The 17,640-nt window shown below is 40.8% G+C and overlaps 1 protein-coding gene across 19 annotated transcripts in view; it reads left to right on the top strand.

Moving 5' to 3' along the window:
• NRXN3 (neurexin 3) overlaps nucleotides 1-17,640 on the top strand; it is a 1,691,100-nt gene that overhangs the window by 1,535,234 nt on the left and 138,226 nt on the right. For all 19 annotated transcript variants that reach the window (XM_067729075.1, XM_067728964.1, XM_067728949.1 and 16 more), the window contains one exon: nucleotides 247-554. In XM_067729075.1, the coding sequence (XP_067585176.1) occupies nucleotides 247-554 (308 nt within the window). The remainder of the gene's footprint in view (nucleotides 1-246; nucleotides 555-17,640) is intronic.

Here is a 17,640-nt window from a genome sequence, read left to right as displayed (position 1 = left end):
CTCCTGCCTCACAATAAAGAGATAGAGAATCTTTTATTCAGGTTATCTAGGATATTCAGCTAGACAGTGGAAGAGATAAACAGTGAAATGTTATTTGCCAATGTCTGTATTGAATTTTTGTTACCCAATTTTCTTCCTTTCAATTGCTCAAGGAAGCCTGTTTTGATGTCTGGTCCATTCAGACCAGGTAAGGCAAACAGAGAAAATGTACAGGAATAATGATGTTTCCTCCACCCAACCCACTAGGCCGGCAGTTAACCATCTTCAACACCCAGGCGCAAATAGCTATCGGTGGAAAGGACAAAGGACGCCTCTTCCAAGGCCAGCTTTCTGGGCTCTATTATGATGGTTTAAAAGTACTGAACATGGCGGCTGAGAACAACCCCAATATTAAAATCAATGGAAGTGTCCGACTGGTGGGAGAAGTCCCATCAATCTTGGGAACGACACAGACAACCTCCATGCCACCGGAAATGTCTACCACTGTCATGGAAACCACCACTACAATGGCTACTACCACAACCCGCAAGAATCGCTCTACAGCCAGCATTCAGGTAAGCCTTTCTCCAACAATTAATTGACTCCGCATCTTGGTCTTTGAGATATTGCTCTCATGGTCAGTGTTACTACGTAGCTAAAGTGTCTGAATGACTATGTTTGTAGGAAGGATGCCTGTAGGAAGGATGGTAAAGCTCTTATTCAAAATGAGCAAATTTTCACTATGAAATACTCCCACCTCTCATTTTATTACCTTTCTTTGCACTAGCCAAAAGGGAAAAGGGGGAAAGGAAAATTTTTTATCATAGGAAAGACTGTATCCTAGTTCAGTTCTATTCGCATCCTCCTGATGGCTTTGCTAGGACGTGAATTGTTCATTTTTGAGGCCAGTGGGTAGCATTAAATCAAGGGCAGATGAAGCTAGAGGTTCAATTAATCCTTATAAAATGCAGTATTTGTATTTGATAAGTGTTGATTATTCACTTATTATTTTTGGCCCACTTCGTTTCCTTTATATTATATTGACCAAGGTCCTAATTACATTAAAAAATTCGAAGGTCTGAGTTTAGCTATGTAGGAAGTCCTTAGTTTTGTGGTTAACGTTTTTGTTTTGTCACTTAAAAGTAATTATACCCAAGCTAAAGCTAATGCTTTGCTGACTTACTTGGCATCTCATAAATCTAGTTAGTAGAGGGGAGAAGGTTATTCAGGTTTTTAGCCTTAAATGCTCTGGCAAAAAATAAGACATTCCGATTGCTTGTGGGAAAATGACCCCTAGTCTAGTTAGTATCTGCAGAAGATTCAGTAGATCAGTACTTGTCCTTTCTGTTTCTTAGTTTTAAGACATTAGCCAGGGGTTCAGTTGAGTCTTTGACATCACCCTTCCATTGACTTCAGAGGACATTATAAACCTAAAGTCAATAATCAATTGAACCCCCAATGTGTTCCCATTCTTCTGAATTAAGTTTATGAGAGTTAGGCAGTGGTAAAAGTGTTGTCTACCTTTTCGCTTTTCTTTGAGTAGAAATATCCAGACCATTCCTTATGTGACTCCACAGGAACAATTGGAAGCTGATGCACTGATGATGTTATCAGGCCAATTTAATGTGTTTTAGAAAAGCTACTAAGAAGCTGGTTACTTAGCAGTCTTATAGTTGCACGTGTTGTTACATGTATACCTTCGCACATGCTCCAGAAAAATAGCTTTTTCGCTACTGATATTAAAGCAATAACCCCTGACACTTCACTATACTCACTGAAAAGAAGATAAAAGACAATATATATTTCTTTTATGACTCTCTATAGCTCAAGAGCATATCTGTTTATTGTGGGTGAAAGGATAGTTCTATCTGCACAGGTCTTGGCAGACTTGTTCTGTCTCTGTCAGAATACATTCCACTAACCCTGTGGGAAGCAGAGAAGCATATGGCTTTTTCTTCATAGGAATGGATGGTCCTGTAGTCCTTTTCAAGGCCAAATTTTTACTGACCTCAGAAGGATTTAATGTTACATGAGGATTCAGGGACTAAGCCATGGTAATTATCAGTCTGGGGCTTTCCTTCCTGCAGCACATACATAAATAGGAGCAGATTGGGTGAGTATTTGTACAAACTAAGGGAGCCAGAGTAGGATACAAGGTACAAAAGTCTTATAAGTGAGTGTGATTCTAAACATCATTTAACCTGTTGTCATTTTAGAGGCCAGCAGCTGTAGACAGCTGGAGGATGCCCTCTCTAGCAGCCTCCTTTCTGGTGTGTTTCTTTTTCTTTAGTCCAGTGATAATTGGATTACATCTACATGTCTTTCCTTTTGCTTCTGCAGAAAAGGCTATAAAAGTGAGTTATAAATCTGTTGACGCTCTTTGTTTTTAAAGGTGTATAAATACATAAAGTAGTCTTGGAGGAAAGCCAACAGACTAGCAAAATTGGATCAGGTGGGCATGACAGATAAAAAGGCCCCATATTCTTCGTAAAGATTAGCTAAAGGAAATAACTATGCCAAGGGTTTTGAACTGTTCGTTCTGCCAACTAGCCATAAGAACTTTGCCCTGGGCAAAACGAAATAGCCTGCCTGTCTCCAAGTCTATCGCTGTCTTAAATACATTCTGTAGATCATGTGAAGCTTGTTTTAGGACCGGGGACCCGACTACCCTTGGATTCTACCCAAGGTTTAAGGCAGTTTCCAGACTCTGAAGACTCTGGGTGAAGAAGGTCAGTCTCAGGAGTTCTTATGTGCCCTGTGTGAGCCCCTAATTTTCTTGAATGAAATGGACTCATAAAGATTTGATCTCTGGGAAATCTTCAGAAAAAAGAAAAAGAAGGGAGGAAGGCTGGATTTCATGTTCACTAGATCCATCATTCACGTTTTCACCTATGTGTGAAATCTTACAGCCATTCCCAAATGATACTCTGTTCTGTCTTCCTTTGCTTTGATAATATTGCTAGAGTAGAGTTGTCCTAAAAGTAGACTCTTCCGGAAGAAACAAAATAAGCATGTGCATTCACAAGTATAAATATCTGTTTATTAAAAATCCACTGGTTATTTCTTTAAGCATAAGGTAAGAAAACATCATTTGAGCAGTTCATTTCTGATAGACCTTGGTTAATGTTGATTTTAAATCAAAGGAAAACTGCAAAGTGCTTTTAGTGATGCTCTTAACTGTGTGTGAATGTGAACAAAGAGTTTGCCAACTGATATGGCCCTCTAAGGCTCTAGCCTCCTGGAAGTAATAGGCGCTTTGATCTTTCTGATACTCTAGTTTGTTACAAAATACTTGTAAATTACATGGACTATGTTAAATTACTCACAGCTGCAGTGCCAAGCAGGAGGGGAGTTTGGGGGAGAATGGATACATGCATATGTATGGCTGAGTCCCTTTGCTGTGCACCTGAAACTATCATAACATTGTTACTCAGCTATACTCCAGTATAAAATAGTTTTTTTTAAAAAAAGAAGGATGTCTCTAGATGCCTCCCTGAATAAAAAAGGAAGTTAAGGTTGAGAAAGCAGGTGGGTGCATTGAGAAAGCAGGTGGACAAGTGATAATTCTCAAATAAAGGTCTGGCACTTAGTAGGTGCTCAGTAAATATTTATTGAATAAATCAGAAAACAAGATAGGCTTTATTATGTACCTTATCATCATTTAACAATCAGAAGTGTCATGGCTTGTGGAAGGATTTCTCTCTAAGATGATCAGTGTGCTTTGGACAATTTTAATTTTTTTTTCCAGTGGTAAAACTATAGCAGAATGATTAAATGCATGTACTTGAAGTCAGACTGCCTGGGTTTAAAACCTAGTTTCTCTTCGTATTAACTAAGTGACCCTGGGCGAGTCGTGTATGTTGTAGTTACCTATTGCTATGGAGCAACCTGCCATAACTTAGTAGCTTCAAACAACAACTATGTCATTAGATCTCAAAGTTTTATGGGTCAGAAATTTGGGCAGGGCTCAGCAAGGCATTTCTTCTGCCTCACATGGAATTGACTGAGGTCATTCAGTGGCTAATCTGGTCTGGAGGGTCTGGCTTCACACATGCATCTGGTGCCTTGGTGGGTGAACTGGAAATACTGGACTCAGCTGGGTCCACGTCTCTCTCCGTGTCTCTAGGACTCCTTTCATAGAGGCTCAGGACCCCTGGAGAGAGTTTTCCAAGTCTCACTTTCAGGGAGTGATCTATAAACCTCATTTCTCAATAGGAGGAGTAGCAAGAATTTGCAACCAACCTAAATCTACCACATTGTAAAATTGGAGGGAGGGAAAGGTACCACTAGTCCTTATAAGATTGCTGTGAGGATAACTGAGTTAATAAAAGTAAAATGCTTACAAGAGGTATATCACGAAGAATATAATTAAATATATTTTAACCTTGTTATTATTATATTTTGTCCTCAACATTTGGTATGCAAGCCAATACCCTCTCAAGCAAGGATCTAACTCAGAAAATGGGGCTGCTTCTACTGATGGTAGTGTCCAGAGTGGGGCTAGGAGGTTTTGGAGGATAGGGATTTGAAGGAGGCTCAGAGTAGAATTTGGGGGCTGAAATTAGTCCTGGCAAATAAAACGTCTGTAAGATCTCCGGAATGGACATCTCACTACCCATCTTTAATTTTCTTTTCCATTTTTAAATCAACCGGGAGTGCTATGGGCCTTGGAGAGTATGTTCTGTTATGAAATGGGTCTATCCACATGTATTTTTGGTGTTACAGAAAGAGGAATCCAGGTTCCTCGCCGTCATGGAGCTTACAGCGTAAAGTGGACCAGAGGGCTTGACATTAGCTATCAGTATGAAATAGTGACTTACAAGTGATGGTGTGTTGGGGGGTGAGGAGTGGTGTATGGGATGGCATGGCTGGATCTTGTGAATGAGGTGAGAATGGAACTGGGACTTGGATACATGGCGCTAGGAACAAACCCCAGGTTGGCTGAATGTGCAAAGCTAAAGTGACAAAGTCAGAGATGATTCCTAGAGAGATCGCCAAGTCCAGCTAGAACAGAGAGTGCATAGAGGGGGTTTGTGAGATACAAGAGATTCAGATTCTGAGAGTCTTGGCCTAAAATGCCCCCAAACAGGAGAAGTCCAAGAGGGGAGAACTGGATCAGGTTGCCTGTGGGTGTTACTACCAGGGATGCCCCAGAGATTGTACAGGCACATCCATTGCATTACGTCTGACCCCAGTGCTGGTAGGGTTACTGTCATGATGCCGGTAGGTCAGCTTCTAAGGTGGAAAAGTTCAACTCAGGCTACACTCAAATTCCTTAGTCCTCACTCAGGATGGAAGGCAAAAGTGAGGAATAAGAGTCTTTTAGGGGTAACTCTCAGCCACCATGACCAAAGTGTTCTTGTGAGAGAGGAAAGGGCCAAGAGGAAAATAGTTCCAAGAATAATGTGTATTCTCTTACCTTAGTGCTACAGACCAAGTTATCAGTAAAGAAAGAACTCAGTGTGTTCTGTGTTCAGCAAATCACCATTTGGAATCATTTATAAGCTCTTAGCAGAATACTGATCATGACCCGCTTTTTCTGAACTGGGCATTGGTAAAGTCACCTTGACATTGGCCAGGGCTGCTCGGCACCAGAATATTACCAGAAAATCACAATGTTCAGCCTGGATTGGAACTACCTTAATAAACAGTAGAAGTGAAAGACTTGAGAGCTTTGTGAGATTTCATTCTTATCTCAAACTCACAAATTTGGTGGGCAAATGTGAACCATTTTCAAAAATTATGGAAGGAAGCCACAATTATTCAGGTTTTGTAACAATACCTATATGGAAAGTCCTCGTGGTCTGCTTTCAGTTTTAGGCTGGGGACAGTCAGAAGCACACTTCAGCCTTGATATTGATTATTGGAAAACAAAACAGAGCAAAACTTGTGATTAAAAAGTTGATCCTTCACACCGTCTGTCCTGGATGCAGTCCCAGTATGCTGAAGGAAAGAGAGAGAAATTTAGAATCAGAATTTCTGGGTTGGACGCCAGGTTCTTCCAGCCACTTAGCTGTGTCTCTCTGGGAATATTGATTAGACCCTCTAAACCTCAGTTCTATTATCTGTAAAATGGGCACAACAGTATCTTTACCATAGGCTTGTTGTGAGTAATAAATACAACCAGATGTGGAAAGAACTTAGGCCACGCCCTATCCCACAAGTCTGCACTAAATGCTAGACATTTGGAAAACCACTTCAACCCAAGAGACTCTCCCAGGACTCACAGATCCTCACAGAGCTTAGCCTCCCTGTATGGCTGGATAAGCACAAGAACAATTTTGTCTACACCCACACAAACCTGTGATCACCCAGGATTTCCTTTGAGGATCCTAGATTGAATCACAGCCCTGAACTCATCAATTAGAAGGGATGTATGGAGTGGGAATTAGCTTAGCTGAGTGGTTATCACATGCAAAGTGTTCTATTAGGTGAAACATGTGAAACTGCCATTTTTGTAGATCAGAATGGTCAGATATCAGCAATTCCATATGGTTCGACACATACATGACACACACATTTACAGCATGTTGTTGTCCTGGCGTTTTGAGATTCTGGCTAGAACACTGAATTTTCTCAAGGTTCCTTGAATAATCACACTGTCTCGGATTGGGATACAAGATTAATCTACTTTATTCCAAATACCATGCTATAACAGGAGGTAAGTTATGTTATACTTATCCCCCAAATTATCCCTTCTGGGCCCCTCCACCTTTTTCCTGCTTCCACCAGCTTGATAGAAGTGAGACTAGGAGTCCACACGCTTTTCCATCCCTGCCTTTTACCACCAGACGACAGAGCCTCTAGGGGAAGTTTATTTTAGGATCAGGGCTCAACTAATATTGATTAAAGGCCTTATGTAATGTGTGGCTCCAGGGCTCGTTCCTTTCCTGCCAAGCTTCATAACTGGGGGAGGCACTGAAGATTTGTCAGTCTAATTAGACTTTAGCTGCCAGCCAAGAAGTATCTTCTGTTTCCTCCTTACCCTCGCACAGGTACTTACTTTTCCCCTCCCAGAGAATAACTGGGGGGAAGGAAATTGGACTCTAATTTACTCATTACCTGGTAGAACTCTCCAGTGACATTTTCTCTCCAGAATGCCATAGTTCTAATGGGAAAAAAAGGAACTTGATGGGTTTACCTACCTCTTAAAGACTTATGTGTTGGCAGGACACATAGATCAGCACTTCCCAAAGCTGGAAAAAGTCCCTTAAAGGATCTCTGAGAAGGGCCTCATCACATACAGGCAGAAGTCTGTGAGATGCTAGAAGTTGGAGAGATGCCCTTCTAATTAGGTTGTAATATTTATAGGTTTTATAGAATTTCCCACCAGAATTGCTAATAAAACACTGGATCTTTTTTTTCCCCCCATCTTTATTGGAGTATAATTGCTTCACAATGGTGTGTTAGTTTCTGCTTTATAACAAAGTGAATCAGCTATACATATACATACATCCTGATATCTCCTCCCTCTTGTGTCTCCCCCACACCCTCCCTATCCCACCCCTCTAGGTGGTCACAAAGCACGGAGCTGATCTCCCTGTGCTATGCAGCTGCTTCCCACTAGCTATCTATTTTGCGTTTGGTAGTGTATATGTGTCCATGTCACTCTCTCACTTCGTCCCAGCTTACCCTTCCCCCTCCCCGTGTCCTCAAGTCCATTCTCTATGTCTGTGTCTTTATCCGTGTCCTGCCCCTAGGTTCATCAGAACCATATTTTTTTTTTTTTTTTTTTTTTGCGGTACGCGGGCCTCTCACTGTTGCGGCCCCTCCCGTTGCGGAGCACAGGCTCCGGACGCGCAGGCTCAGCGGCCATGGCTCACGGGCCCAGGCGCTCCGCGGCATGTGGGATCTTCCCGGACCGGGGCACGAACCCGTGTCCCCTGCATCGGCAGGCGGACTCTCAGCCACTGCACCACCAGGGAAACCCCCATTTTTTTTTAGATTCCATATATATGAAAGCACTGGATCTTATTTTGAGCCATCTGAACAGCTGAGAGGGAAGTGCAGTCAGCTCTTGGCTACTCACCGTGGAGGTCCCCAAAGGTTTCTAAAGCTCCAGGTGGTTGTCCAATCACCTAACAGTCTACCTGGCCAAGTATAAAGCCTGAACCCTTTCCGTGTGGCGTATGGGTCTCCCACTTGCTCTCTCTCTGACCGTGTTTCCTATCACCTTGCTCCAGGTACACAGGTCTTGATCTTCCTTGAACTTGGAGCCAGGATAAGGGAGGGGCGAGTGAGGGTTGTACAGTTGCAGAGTCGGATCTTGTGTCTATTTAAAATGTTGATTTTTTTGCTTATCGCGGATTTTGTTTTGCATTGATGTTGACTTTAAAATATCGCAATAAGCTATTTATCTTGGTGACTGAGTTGGGGCCATTCCTTTAAACGTTACACAGTAGATGAGCGCCCCCTCATTAGTCCCAGCCCTGCTCGAGCACACCAAGCACATCTGTGGCTTTTCACTTGCCGTTTCCTCTGCCTGATGCAGCTCTTTCCGGCTATTGCACGACTCACTCCCTCACTCTATCCAGAGTTTTGCCCATATGGCACCTTCGAGAGTGGCCGTCCTTGACCATCCCCCGTAAAGTAGCACTCTCCGTCACCTTCAGCTTCGTTGTCTCTCAGAGCAGTTATCTCTCCCTGATGTTATGTCCCATATTTATTTGTTTGTTGTTTCTATTTAGTGAAATGTGAGTCCTAGGATAGCAAGATGTTTGTTTCAGGCACTGTCAGGGCACAGAGTAAACCCTCAGTCAGTATTGCCTGAAACAAATGAATGGCCAACAGTCCGCCAGCACCTTCTCAGGAAGTACACTTGCCTTGTAACACAGACTGACCCTCACTTCCAAGCACTGTCCCTCCCCTGCTCCCCTCCCCCACCCCGTGGAGGCCCACTTTCTGGTGAGTTATCTGCAGTGGTTGGTTGTGTTTTTTTTTTTTGGCTGTGTTTCATGGCTTGCAGGATTGAACCCATGCCCTCGGCAGTGAAAGTGCAGAGTCCTAACCACTGGACCACCAAGGAATTCCCTCCACAGTGGTTTTGCTGCTCTGGACTCCTTGCCTTAAGAATAAGGAGTCCAGAGATATCTCCTTATATCTGGTGTGCAAGGCTGTTCTTCTTGACTTCTGGTCTTAAATTCTCTTTCCATAGAACTTATTTGTCATCCTAATAACAAAAGCATCTTCTAGCACTTAGAGTTTTCAAAGCACTTTTGGAAATAGTGTAATATCCACTTTCCCTCTCCAATTTCTTCACCATATTCCTTTCCCAAATTATTTAATTCTTAATTAAATAATTAATTAATTCTTAATTCTCCTGAAACCTACCTTTAAATATAGGCAAATAAAAATTATGTTAATGGACGACTGCTTCTATCCTATTCTATTGGTATGGATAGAAAATTAACTTGGGGCTCATTTACCTGGTTGTGCATGTGTAAGTGGGTTGGTGGGAGTCTTCTATCTGCTTTAAGTTCCTTTTTTTGTTTTTCTCTAATGGCTGAGTATGTTACATGAACCCATTCATTCCTGGTCGTGACCGTATGACTTATCTGGCTCCATAGTTCATGACCTTTTGAAAAGAAGATTTTGGAAGACACTATGAGAAGCTACTAGATTGAGAGAAGGAGTAATGTCTATGTAGTTCCTCACTCAACATTCAGGGCCTGGCATAGTGCCGGCCACAAAGTGGGGCTCGATCATTGTTTGTTGAAGAAAAGAAAACTGCATTAAGTGAATGAATGCTTATCCGCAGAGGGAAGAAGCCGAGGAGGGAGAAATGTTATTCAAGACAGCCGTGTGGAAGCAGCGTGTTATGAAGGAAAGAGAGCACAGAAATGAGGGTCAGAAGACTTCATTTGTAGATAAAATGGTTAAAACCATGACTCGAGGTGGACCTTCATTTGTCAGCTGTGGGATTTTGGTTAAGTTGCTTCTTGGAGCTTAGTTTCACCACCAAAATATGGAGATTATGACATCAACTCCATGAATAGCTTACAATAATGTAAGTCAAGGGCTTAAATTGGTGCAACTCGATAAAAGGTTGTTGTTGTTGTTATTTTAAATGGGATTCCTATCCAGGTCTCTTTAGCATCTAAATTTTGGTTTTTATTCTTTAATTAACCATTTGGCCTATGACATGGCAATCAGCTTCCTTGGGTCTCCACTCTTTCCTCATCTAACAAATATAAGGGTAGATTCACACTGTCTCCAATTTCTTCATTTTTCTCACAGTAGCTAACATGGTGCCTTGCACATACAGTGACAGCTGAATGGATGGATAAATGAATTAGAGGGTGGAAGGGGAAGAAAAGTTGAAGAGAGGAAAGGACAGAGCAAGCGAAAATACTCTGTAATCGTGTTGCTGTAAGAATTATCTGTCCATTTCATGGATTGGATGGCTAAGGTTGAGAGAAGTGAATAAAATATATTTCATCTAATTAAAATTATAATACAAGTAATGATTTATTTGTGTATCCCCCCTCTTTGCTGAAAGCTTTCAGAAGGAGTTCCGCAGTGACCACCCCTATGTGGAAGATGAAGTAGTTAATAAATGTCTCTTGAGTTGTCAAAAGAATCAATGATTCCAGTTGAAGCTAAGGTCCAAGAAATTTCTTTTTTTCTGAAAATGCATCTCTTTCTTTCTATTTATATATGACAGGGAAATGACGTAAGCAGCAATCATTGCTAGCCAGGCTTCAAGATGGATATTTCCATTCTGCCTCTGACAAGGCAGTAGGAGGGAGGGGATGTGCTTTCATACCTTTCTGGTGCATGTTTGAATGATTGTAAAAATTAGAAACACACTGAGGCTGTTATGACAGCCCTGCCTCTTGAAACCTAATTAATGCCTTGGGTTGTCTAGAGAGCTAGTTCTGTTAGCTAAATGGAGAATGTAAGGTTCTCCTTGGTTTTTTCATCATCCAGGGATGAGATGTCTGGGGGAGATAAATGCACAGCGTATCTGTGGCGGCTAGCGTCACCGAGGGGATTCCTTGATGGAAATCTGTACATAATGTACATGTACATAACGTGGCTTCTTCTATCTCTCATTTGATCTGATTGTGTGTGTGTGTGTGTGTGTGTGTGAGAGAGAGAGAGAGAGACAGAGACAGAGAGAGACAGAGAGACAGAGACAGAGAGAGGATGCTCACACGTGTTGGCATGTGTTAGCTACAACAGTGCTTCCGAAGCTGTTAGTGTATGCACATCACCTGGGCGATCTGATTAAAGCACAGATTCTGAGTCAGTTCTGGGTGGGGCTAAGATCACACATTTCTAACTAATTCCCGGATGATGTCAGGCTGCAATATGTGGATCTCGCTTTCTGGAGCAAGGATCTGGTAGATATTTATAGTTCCTTGCTGAGTAGTGTAGCACCTGTTTACCTATCTCTTCTAAACCGTCTCCCCAAACTTAATTCAAGGCTCTTCAAAACAGGAAATCTTGTTAACCCAAAGCATTATGTAAGTGAAAGAACTGATTAACAAAGAAAAATTTATCCCATCAGACAGTCCTGCTCCAGGTTCCACTGGCCCCTCCTCCTGTCCCTTCCTCTGCCACATACCCCCGAGGCAGATGGGGAAAAATAAGTAGGTAGAATTTAACTTGTCACAGTATTTATCCCCCTTTCTGAGTGGTGACCTCCAATGAAAGCAGAAGGACTTGAATGATTTTAATCCACGGTAACAATGGAAAACCAGTCCTGACCATCTTGAGCGGTAGAAATATATAAAATGACAGATTTTCCTCCTCTGCCTCTTCACGTCCTCCTCCCAGATACTGAGAGAGACGCATATTCATGCACCCACAACTCACACTATAATGCACAATGAAATTCCACCCAGCCTTTATCTCGTAGCTGTTGTGCTGATGATTAATGCCCCACTGGCTGGGAAGCTATTCCACTGAAGAAAGACAAGGAGAGGGGAAGACACATGAAATATATCTCTGAGGCCATTTCTCATTATTATTATGATTATCATTATTAGTTCCTTACTGCCGTATCTATCCTGTTAAAGAATGCTTGATCTATTGGCAAGGGGGAGGGGATGACATTTGAAAGTGGATTTCACGAGGGAGAACTGAGCAAGGACAAAGATAGAAATAGACACTTTTTACTAAAGAGAACTGACCTGAATCGGGTTTTGTGGTTGTTGTCATTTATTTTTGGTTTTGTTTGTTTGTTCTATTATTTTCGTTGTTTTCGTTTTAAAGCCAAATATGATAGATGCCTCCATCTGTGTCTTCTGGTTCCCCCCCCCCAGGCATTTATTTTTGCATGTGTTCTTTTGTCTTTATCGAGTCTCTGTCTGCAAGAATCAATATGATATAACGTATGCAAATGTTATTCCTGACCACTTATGCAAAAGACTGGACAGAATAATTTCATTGCTTTGCAACTCCCATAATATAATCGCTTCCATATCCTGGTTGATTTCAAGTTTCTGAAAAGGCTCTTTTTGAAAAATAATTCTATGTATGTATTGTATAAGCCACAGTATCTGATTCTGTCCTGTTTCTCTTTCAAAGAAAGGGTGATTGCTAAGTTCATTTCTGGCTCTGTCATTTAGGAGGACTACACAGCAGTGGTCCTTGGTGGGAAAATGGTACCATAATAAAAGCACTATTACAACACGTGTGTCTGCTGATAAAATGGCAGATTCATTAACCGAGACAGAGTACTATAATCTGATTTAGAAAATGCTGTCTTTCCAAAGTTGAGTTTATGAGGATATGGAATTTATAGCTGTGGTACCCACACGTAACTTCAGTTTTAGTCAGATCTGTATTCAATTAACAAATATTTTAGTGAATTGAGTGCCTAGTGTGGACCACACACCATTCTAGGCATTTGAGCTATAGAAATATACAAAACAGACCAAAAAAAAAAAACCTCTTTCCTATGGGGCATATATTCTACGACACAAATATTGGGCACCTCACGAGTGCCAGGCTTTGGGGAAACAAAGAATGAGATACATATACCTCTGCCTAAAAGGAACACACAGTCTGGGAGGGCTCTTAAATATTTTCTCAGTCTGAGCAGACTCATTTTTACGTCAGTTTTCTACAGAAGCTGTAGCACGCTGATCTGCTATTATACTTGCAGAGGCAGCAATCATCTCTGTTTATACAGGTCAACTCAATTGAAGAATAACAAAGAATAAGGTCTTAATTTCTACTCCCAAAAAACAAGTTTCAAATGTAAACAATGTCTTTTTTGACTAACAAAGATGGTGACAATAAGCCATGTTAAAATAAAGTTATTGCATCTGAAACGTATTTTAGTCTCAAGGACTCAGTTTACAATAATTATTGCAAATATTTTGTTTATTAGTTTGAGATTATAGTTTCATGGAATGTTTATACTCAAGAATCTCAGGGATTGTCTAATTATTGAGCCCCATACAACTAGTGGAGCTGTAGAGATGGGCCAACCTAGTTCCATCAGTCAAAGTCGTCTGTCCAGGGGCAAATTGCTTGCCCACCTTTTGTAATTTAAACAATAAGCATTGGGAATTCCCTGGCAGTCCAGTGGTTAGGACTCAGTGCTTTCACTGCCAGGGCCCAGGTTCCATCTCCGGTCAGGGAACTAAGATCCCACAAGTCATACAGTGAGCCCAAAAAGTAAATAAATAAAATAAAATAAACAATAAGCATATATTAATTTGATGTTTTAATTTAATTTTTCTCTAAATAATGCATCTACATAGCTTAAAACTTCACATAGGACACAAACTCCCCTTACTCCAGAGCAGAGGCATCATTACTTCAGCTGCTAGGAGTGCTAGCTGCTGTATTTTTAATAGGTATGTATACATTTTTAATAGGTATATATTATACCCAAACTTACTATCAATGCAAAATTTCAGTGAGAATTATTGTACTGCTGACTCTTTCTGTATACTGAGACAAAGCTTTCCTTAGGGACCTCTATTTTTTCTTCTTTTCCCTAATACTTATTCTCTAGCCATCTCAGAGAGCATATGAATTAAATAATACACATAAGCGCTTTGAATATTTTGCATCCAAAAATGAGCATAGCTCAGTCTCTTGCTTCACACCAGGTGCTTATATTTCCGAGAGGGGCAAGGATTAGAACAGTCAAGTTGGAATTTTTATGCTATGAAACGTCAGACAATGTATTTGCATGCCATTGAGTTCCATCATACAGTGTATGGTGATGAAGTCTGTTCACTGAGCTCTCAGCTTCTTTCAGCTTTATCACTGTAATATATTTATTGCCTTTCCTTTACATGCGCTAGTTGATGTAGCTGCTGTAGAAAAAGAATTACTCCACGTATTCCCTGCAACTCAAGAGGAATAATACATTCTAAGAGCACAAATGGGGCTCCACTAAAAAAAAAAAAAAAATCAGTGGATTCATGTTGGCTATATATGGATATAGATACTGGAAATAGGATTTAATTAAGTAATTAAACTGAGTATGAACCAAAGGTTGCAGCTATTGGAGGAGAGATGATTGGAGGCCAAGGTGAGAAAATCATGAATAGGAGGTTTCAGGGGAAATTTTAAGTGGGATGATGAGGATGATCCCAAGGCTGTTTCTGTGGGGACTCATTTCTATCAACATTGCTAACCAGAAAACAAAGATTACTAGAGGCTCTGAAGTAGATCAAAATATTTGAAGAAGAAAGGAGATAAATAGCAAAATCCACTTCCAAAGCCACACTGAGAGCACCATACAACCAGACAAAGAGCATCTATAAAATGTCCTTTTGACTCTAATAGCTGCCGCGAAATGCATGGCTTTTCAATTTGGGGGATTTGGGGTGAATGTCTAGGCAACTTATTTTTGTTATGTTGCACTCAGCAACATGCATAATAGTAACTAGAGGTAAATATAAATCACAGAAAACAGTGCCAATCAAGTCATTGATAAGAGGGAAATTAAGGTGTGTTTACGTTTCCTCTCTCCCCCTCATTTTCAGTAAATTCTATTCTTCTGGGGTTTTTCCTCATCATATTAGGTATTTTTGTAAGAGAGTTTTCTTCTTTCTTCTGTTGTAAACATTTTTCTCATCTCAGCATCCTTTTTAAATTCAAGAGACATTTTCCTTTGCAATGTACAATGAAAGGCGATAATGTTAGAAAATATCAGAGATGGCTTTGTCATGTCTGGTGCTGTTAAATCATGTTGTGTCCTAAAGCGCTCAGTAAATGAAGCCAAGGGAATGATTTGACAATTGAACAAGGCCTCAGTCAGATCTCCCAGCTTCCCCAATACTCCCTGAGGAGAGAGAGACTCAGGTGGTGGGTGGAAGTTATTTTTCCTTTAAAGGATTTTAGAGATTCTGGCGAACCTTATTTTGGGTTTTGCTTGCAAGGCAGAGCCAGCATTTGTAAAGGGGGTCTTTGTAATCTTTTTTTTTTTTTCAGCATTTAATTTGAATTCAAGATGGTGTTAGGGAATTAAAAGAGGAAGATTAATTGCTCAATATTTAGTGGCTACTGCCTACTGCATGGAAGGATCTTGATGGAGATAGAAGGGTGAATAAGACAGATATATGCTACCTGTCACAGAGCTTACGTCATGGGAAGAAGGCATAAGACAAACTAATTTCTCAAGTAATTATTTAATCTCACGATGAATTCAATGGAGAACAAGCTGCTAAGAAAGCAGAAAGAGATTTGAGCGAACGTTCTGATCTGGGAGGATTTTCTTGAGGGCAGAGTGTAGGAGCTGCACTGTTCAGGATGAGAAATTAGGTAAATTAAGCCAAGGGAACAGCCTGTGCTAAGGCCTTGCTGTAGGGAGCATACTGTACCATGTTTCTCAGTCTTTGGTCTACAGTTTCGCTCTAAAGTCTGGAAACATACCAGATTTGACCATGTTAAGTGGCCAGTTAATGCCCACACTTGAAGGGCCCCCAGAAGGCCACTCATAAGGTATCCAACGGGATGAAGCATCATCCCATTACTATGACAGAGTGCTGTGGGACTGGTTTGAATGAGTTTCCAAAGCTGGATTGAACGGTACGGCCATGTTGAATGGGCTCCACGGTCTCCTGTTCTGAACCCTCTAGATTACTGGATCCACGGTGTGCCAAAGGCACGGTCTTCCTCAGTGAAAATCAGAGATACAAATAATTTAGGGCAAAGCCTCACAGACATATATGTAAGGATTGAGAGAAATGCATGAATACACTGTGTTTATCACAATTTTGTGCAGTACATTGAACTATGTTTGCTAATGAGTGACCATACACATTGAACAGGCCATATAATTGTCAGGAATGTCCTGACACAGAACCTGTCATGTATTGTAATATCAAGAAACCATTTAGTATGTATGTGTTTCTAGGTTTCCATACTTTATAGCCATCCTGTATTTCACTCGCTTGTTTCTTTAATAGAGCACTAGTTACCAGAAATCAGTTACTTGAAAACGTCTAATTCTTCTTCCTATTTTCTCATGCTTTGCCTTAATTTTCTTTTTTGCTTGGTGGAAACTGTGGAGTTCAGTGAAAGTTTTCCTGCAGTCTGATTACCCTCTCTATTTAATTTCCTAATAAAAAGTCTGAACCGGAAGCTGGAGATAATGTGCCCGATTCAATTCATATATGTCAATTTCTTGTTAATTGTAATTCTTTTCCCTAGTTCTTCCCACTATCACTGCCTAAGCACAGCTGAGGCTTGGGTGACTATAGGACATCATGCCTGTGCTGTCAATTATGCTTCCTGCTTTAGGATTAAATTCATTTATTATCATTGTTCTGATTATTAGTAATAATAGCAGGCATCTCCACCCAAACCCGAGTGAATAATGGTTTTCACAGTCCTTGCCTCCAAATTTAGCTTGTTTTAGTTTTTTACCCAGATGATTCCTTCCTTCTTTAATGTCATGGAGCGTTCAGTTTCCTGTGTTGCATTTAAATGCTGTTTTAGATCATTCAAAAGACAAGGCTTTCTTAGAAGATTCTTCGTGGTGTGGAGTGATGGCCTATTATTTCCCTGGGTGTAGGTTTCACCAACTAGTGGATGTCAGTGGAGTCTTCTCTTGGTAACAGGACTACTGCTTTGAAGAAGTATTTGAACTGGCAAAGGATGTCTATTAGCTATCCAGTCTTTTTCTTAGAAAGACCCCCGGTTCTTATCCTCAGAAGTACACATGGCTTTGACTCCTGTGCTGACTCCAAAAAGAGCACTTACCTTTCTGCCTTTTTGATGGAAGTGTCCCCACCACTGTCACTAACAGAACAGCAGCAGAGCCCAGGCAACTTAAAAATAGTGTTGGCCCTTCAGCTACATGTTAGTTCTTTCAGACTTCTTTTCCAGACTCAAATATCAATATGTCTTCTGAGCTTAAAACTACATTTGTAGTAAGATCACCCAGACAGCTTCAGGAAAAGAGATCAGCAAGAGACTTGGTGGGGAGTCCAGGCTTTTATTTTATTATTCTGTACTTTATCTTTTGGCAAGTCAGAAAAAAAGCAATGCAGTTTAATTAGTAGTAGGGAAAATGTTTGCACTTTAAATTGTAAATGTGTCTCAGTGATACTGCTCCTGCAAATATTGCTCCGTGGACTTTGTGGAAGAATAATTATGATGGCCCATCACCAGGTTTAAGGTGCCCAGGCTACTGCACTACCCTTTCTTATCTTGGTTGTGTTTTCTCGTGATGGCTCATTGATA

The sequence above is a fragment of the Pseudorca crassidens genome, chromosome 1 (genome assembly GCF_039906515.1).
Source record: "Pseudorca crassidens isolate mPseCra1 chromosome 1, mPseCra1.hap1, whole genome shotgun sequence".
NCBI lineage: Eukaryota > Metazoa > Chordata > Mammalia > Artiodactyla > Delphinidae > Pseudorca > Pseudorca crassidens.
This window is presented reverse-complemented; position numbering and strand designations above follow the sequence as displayed.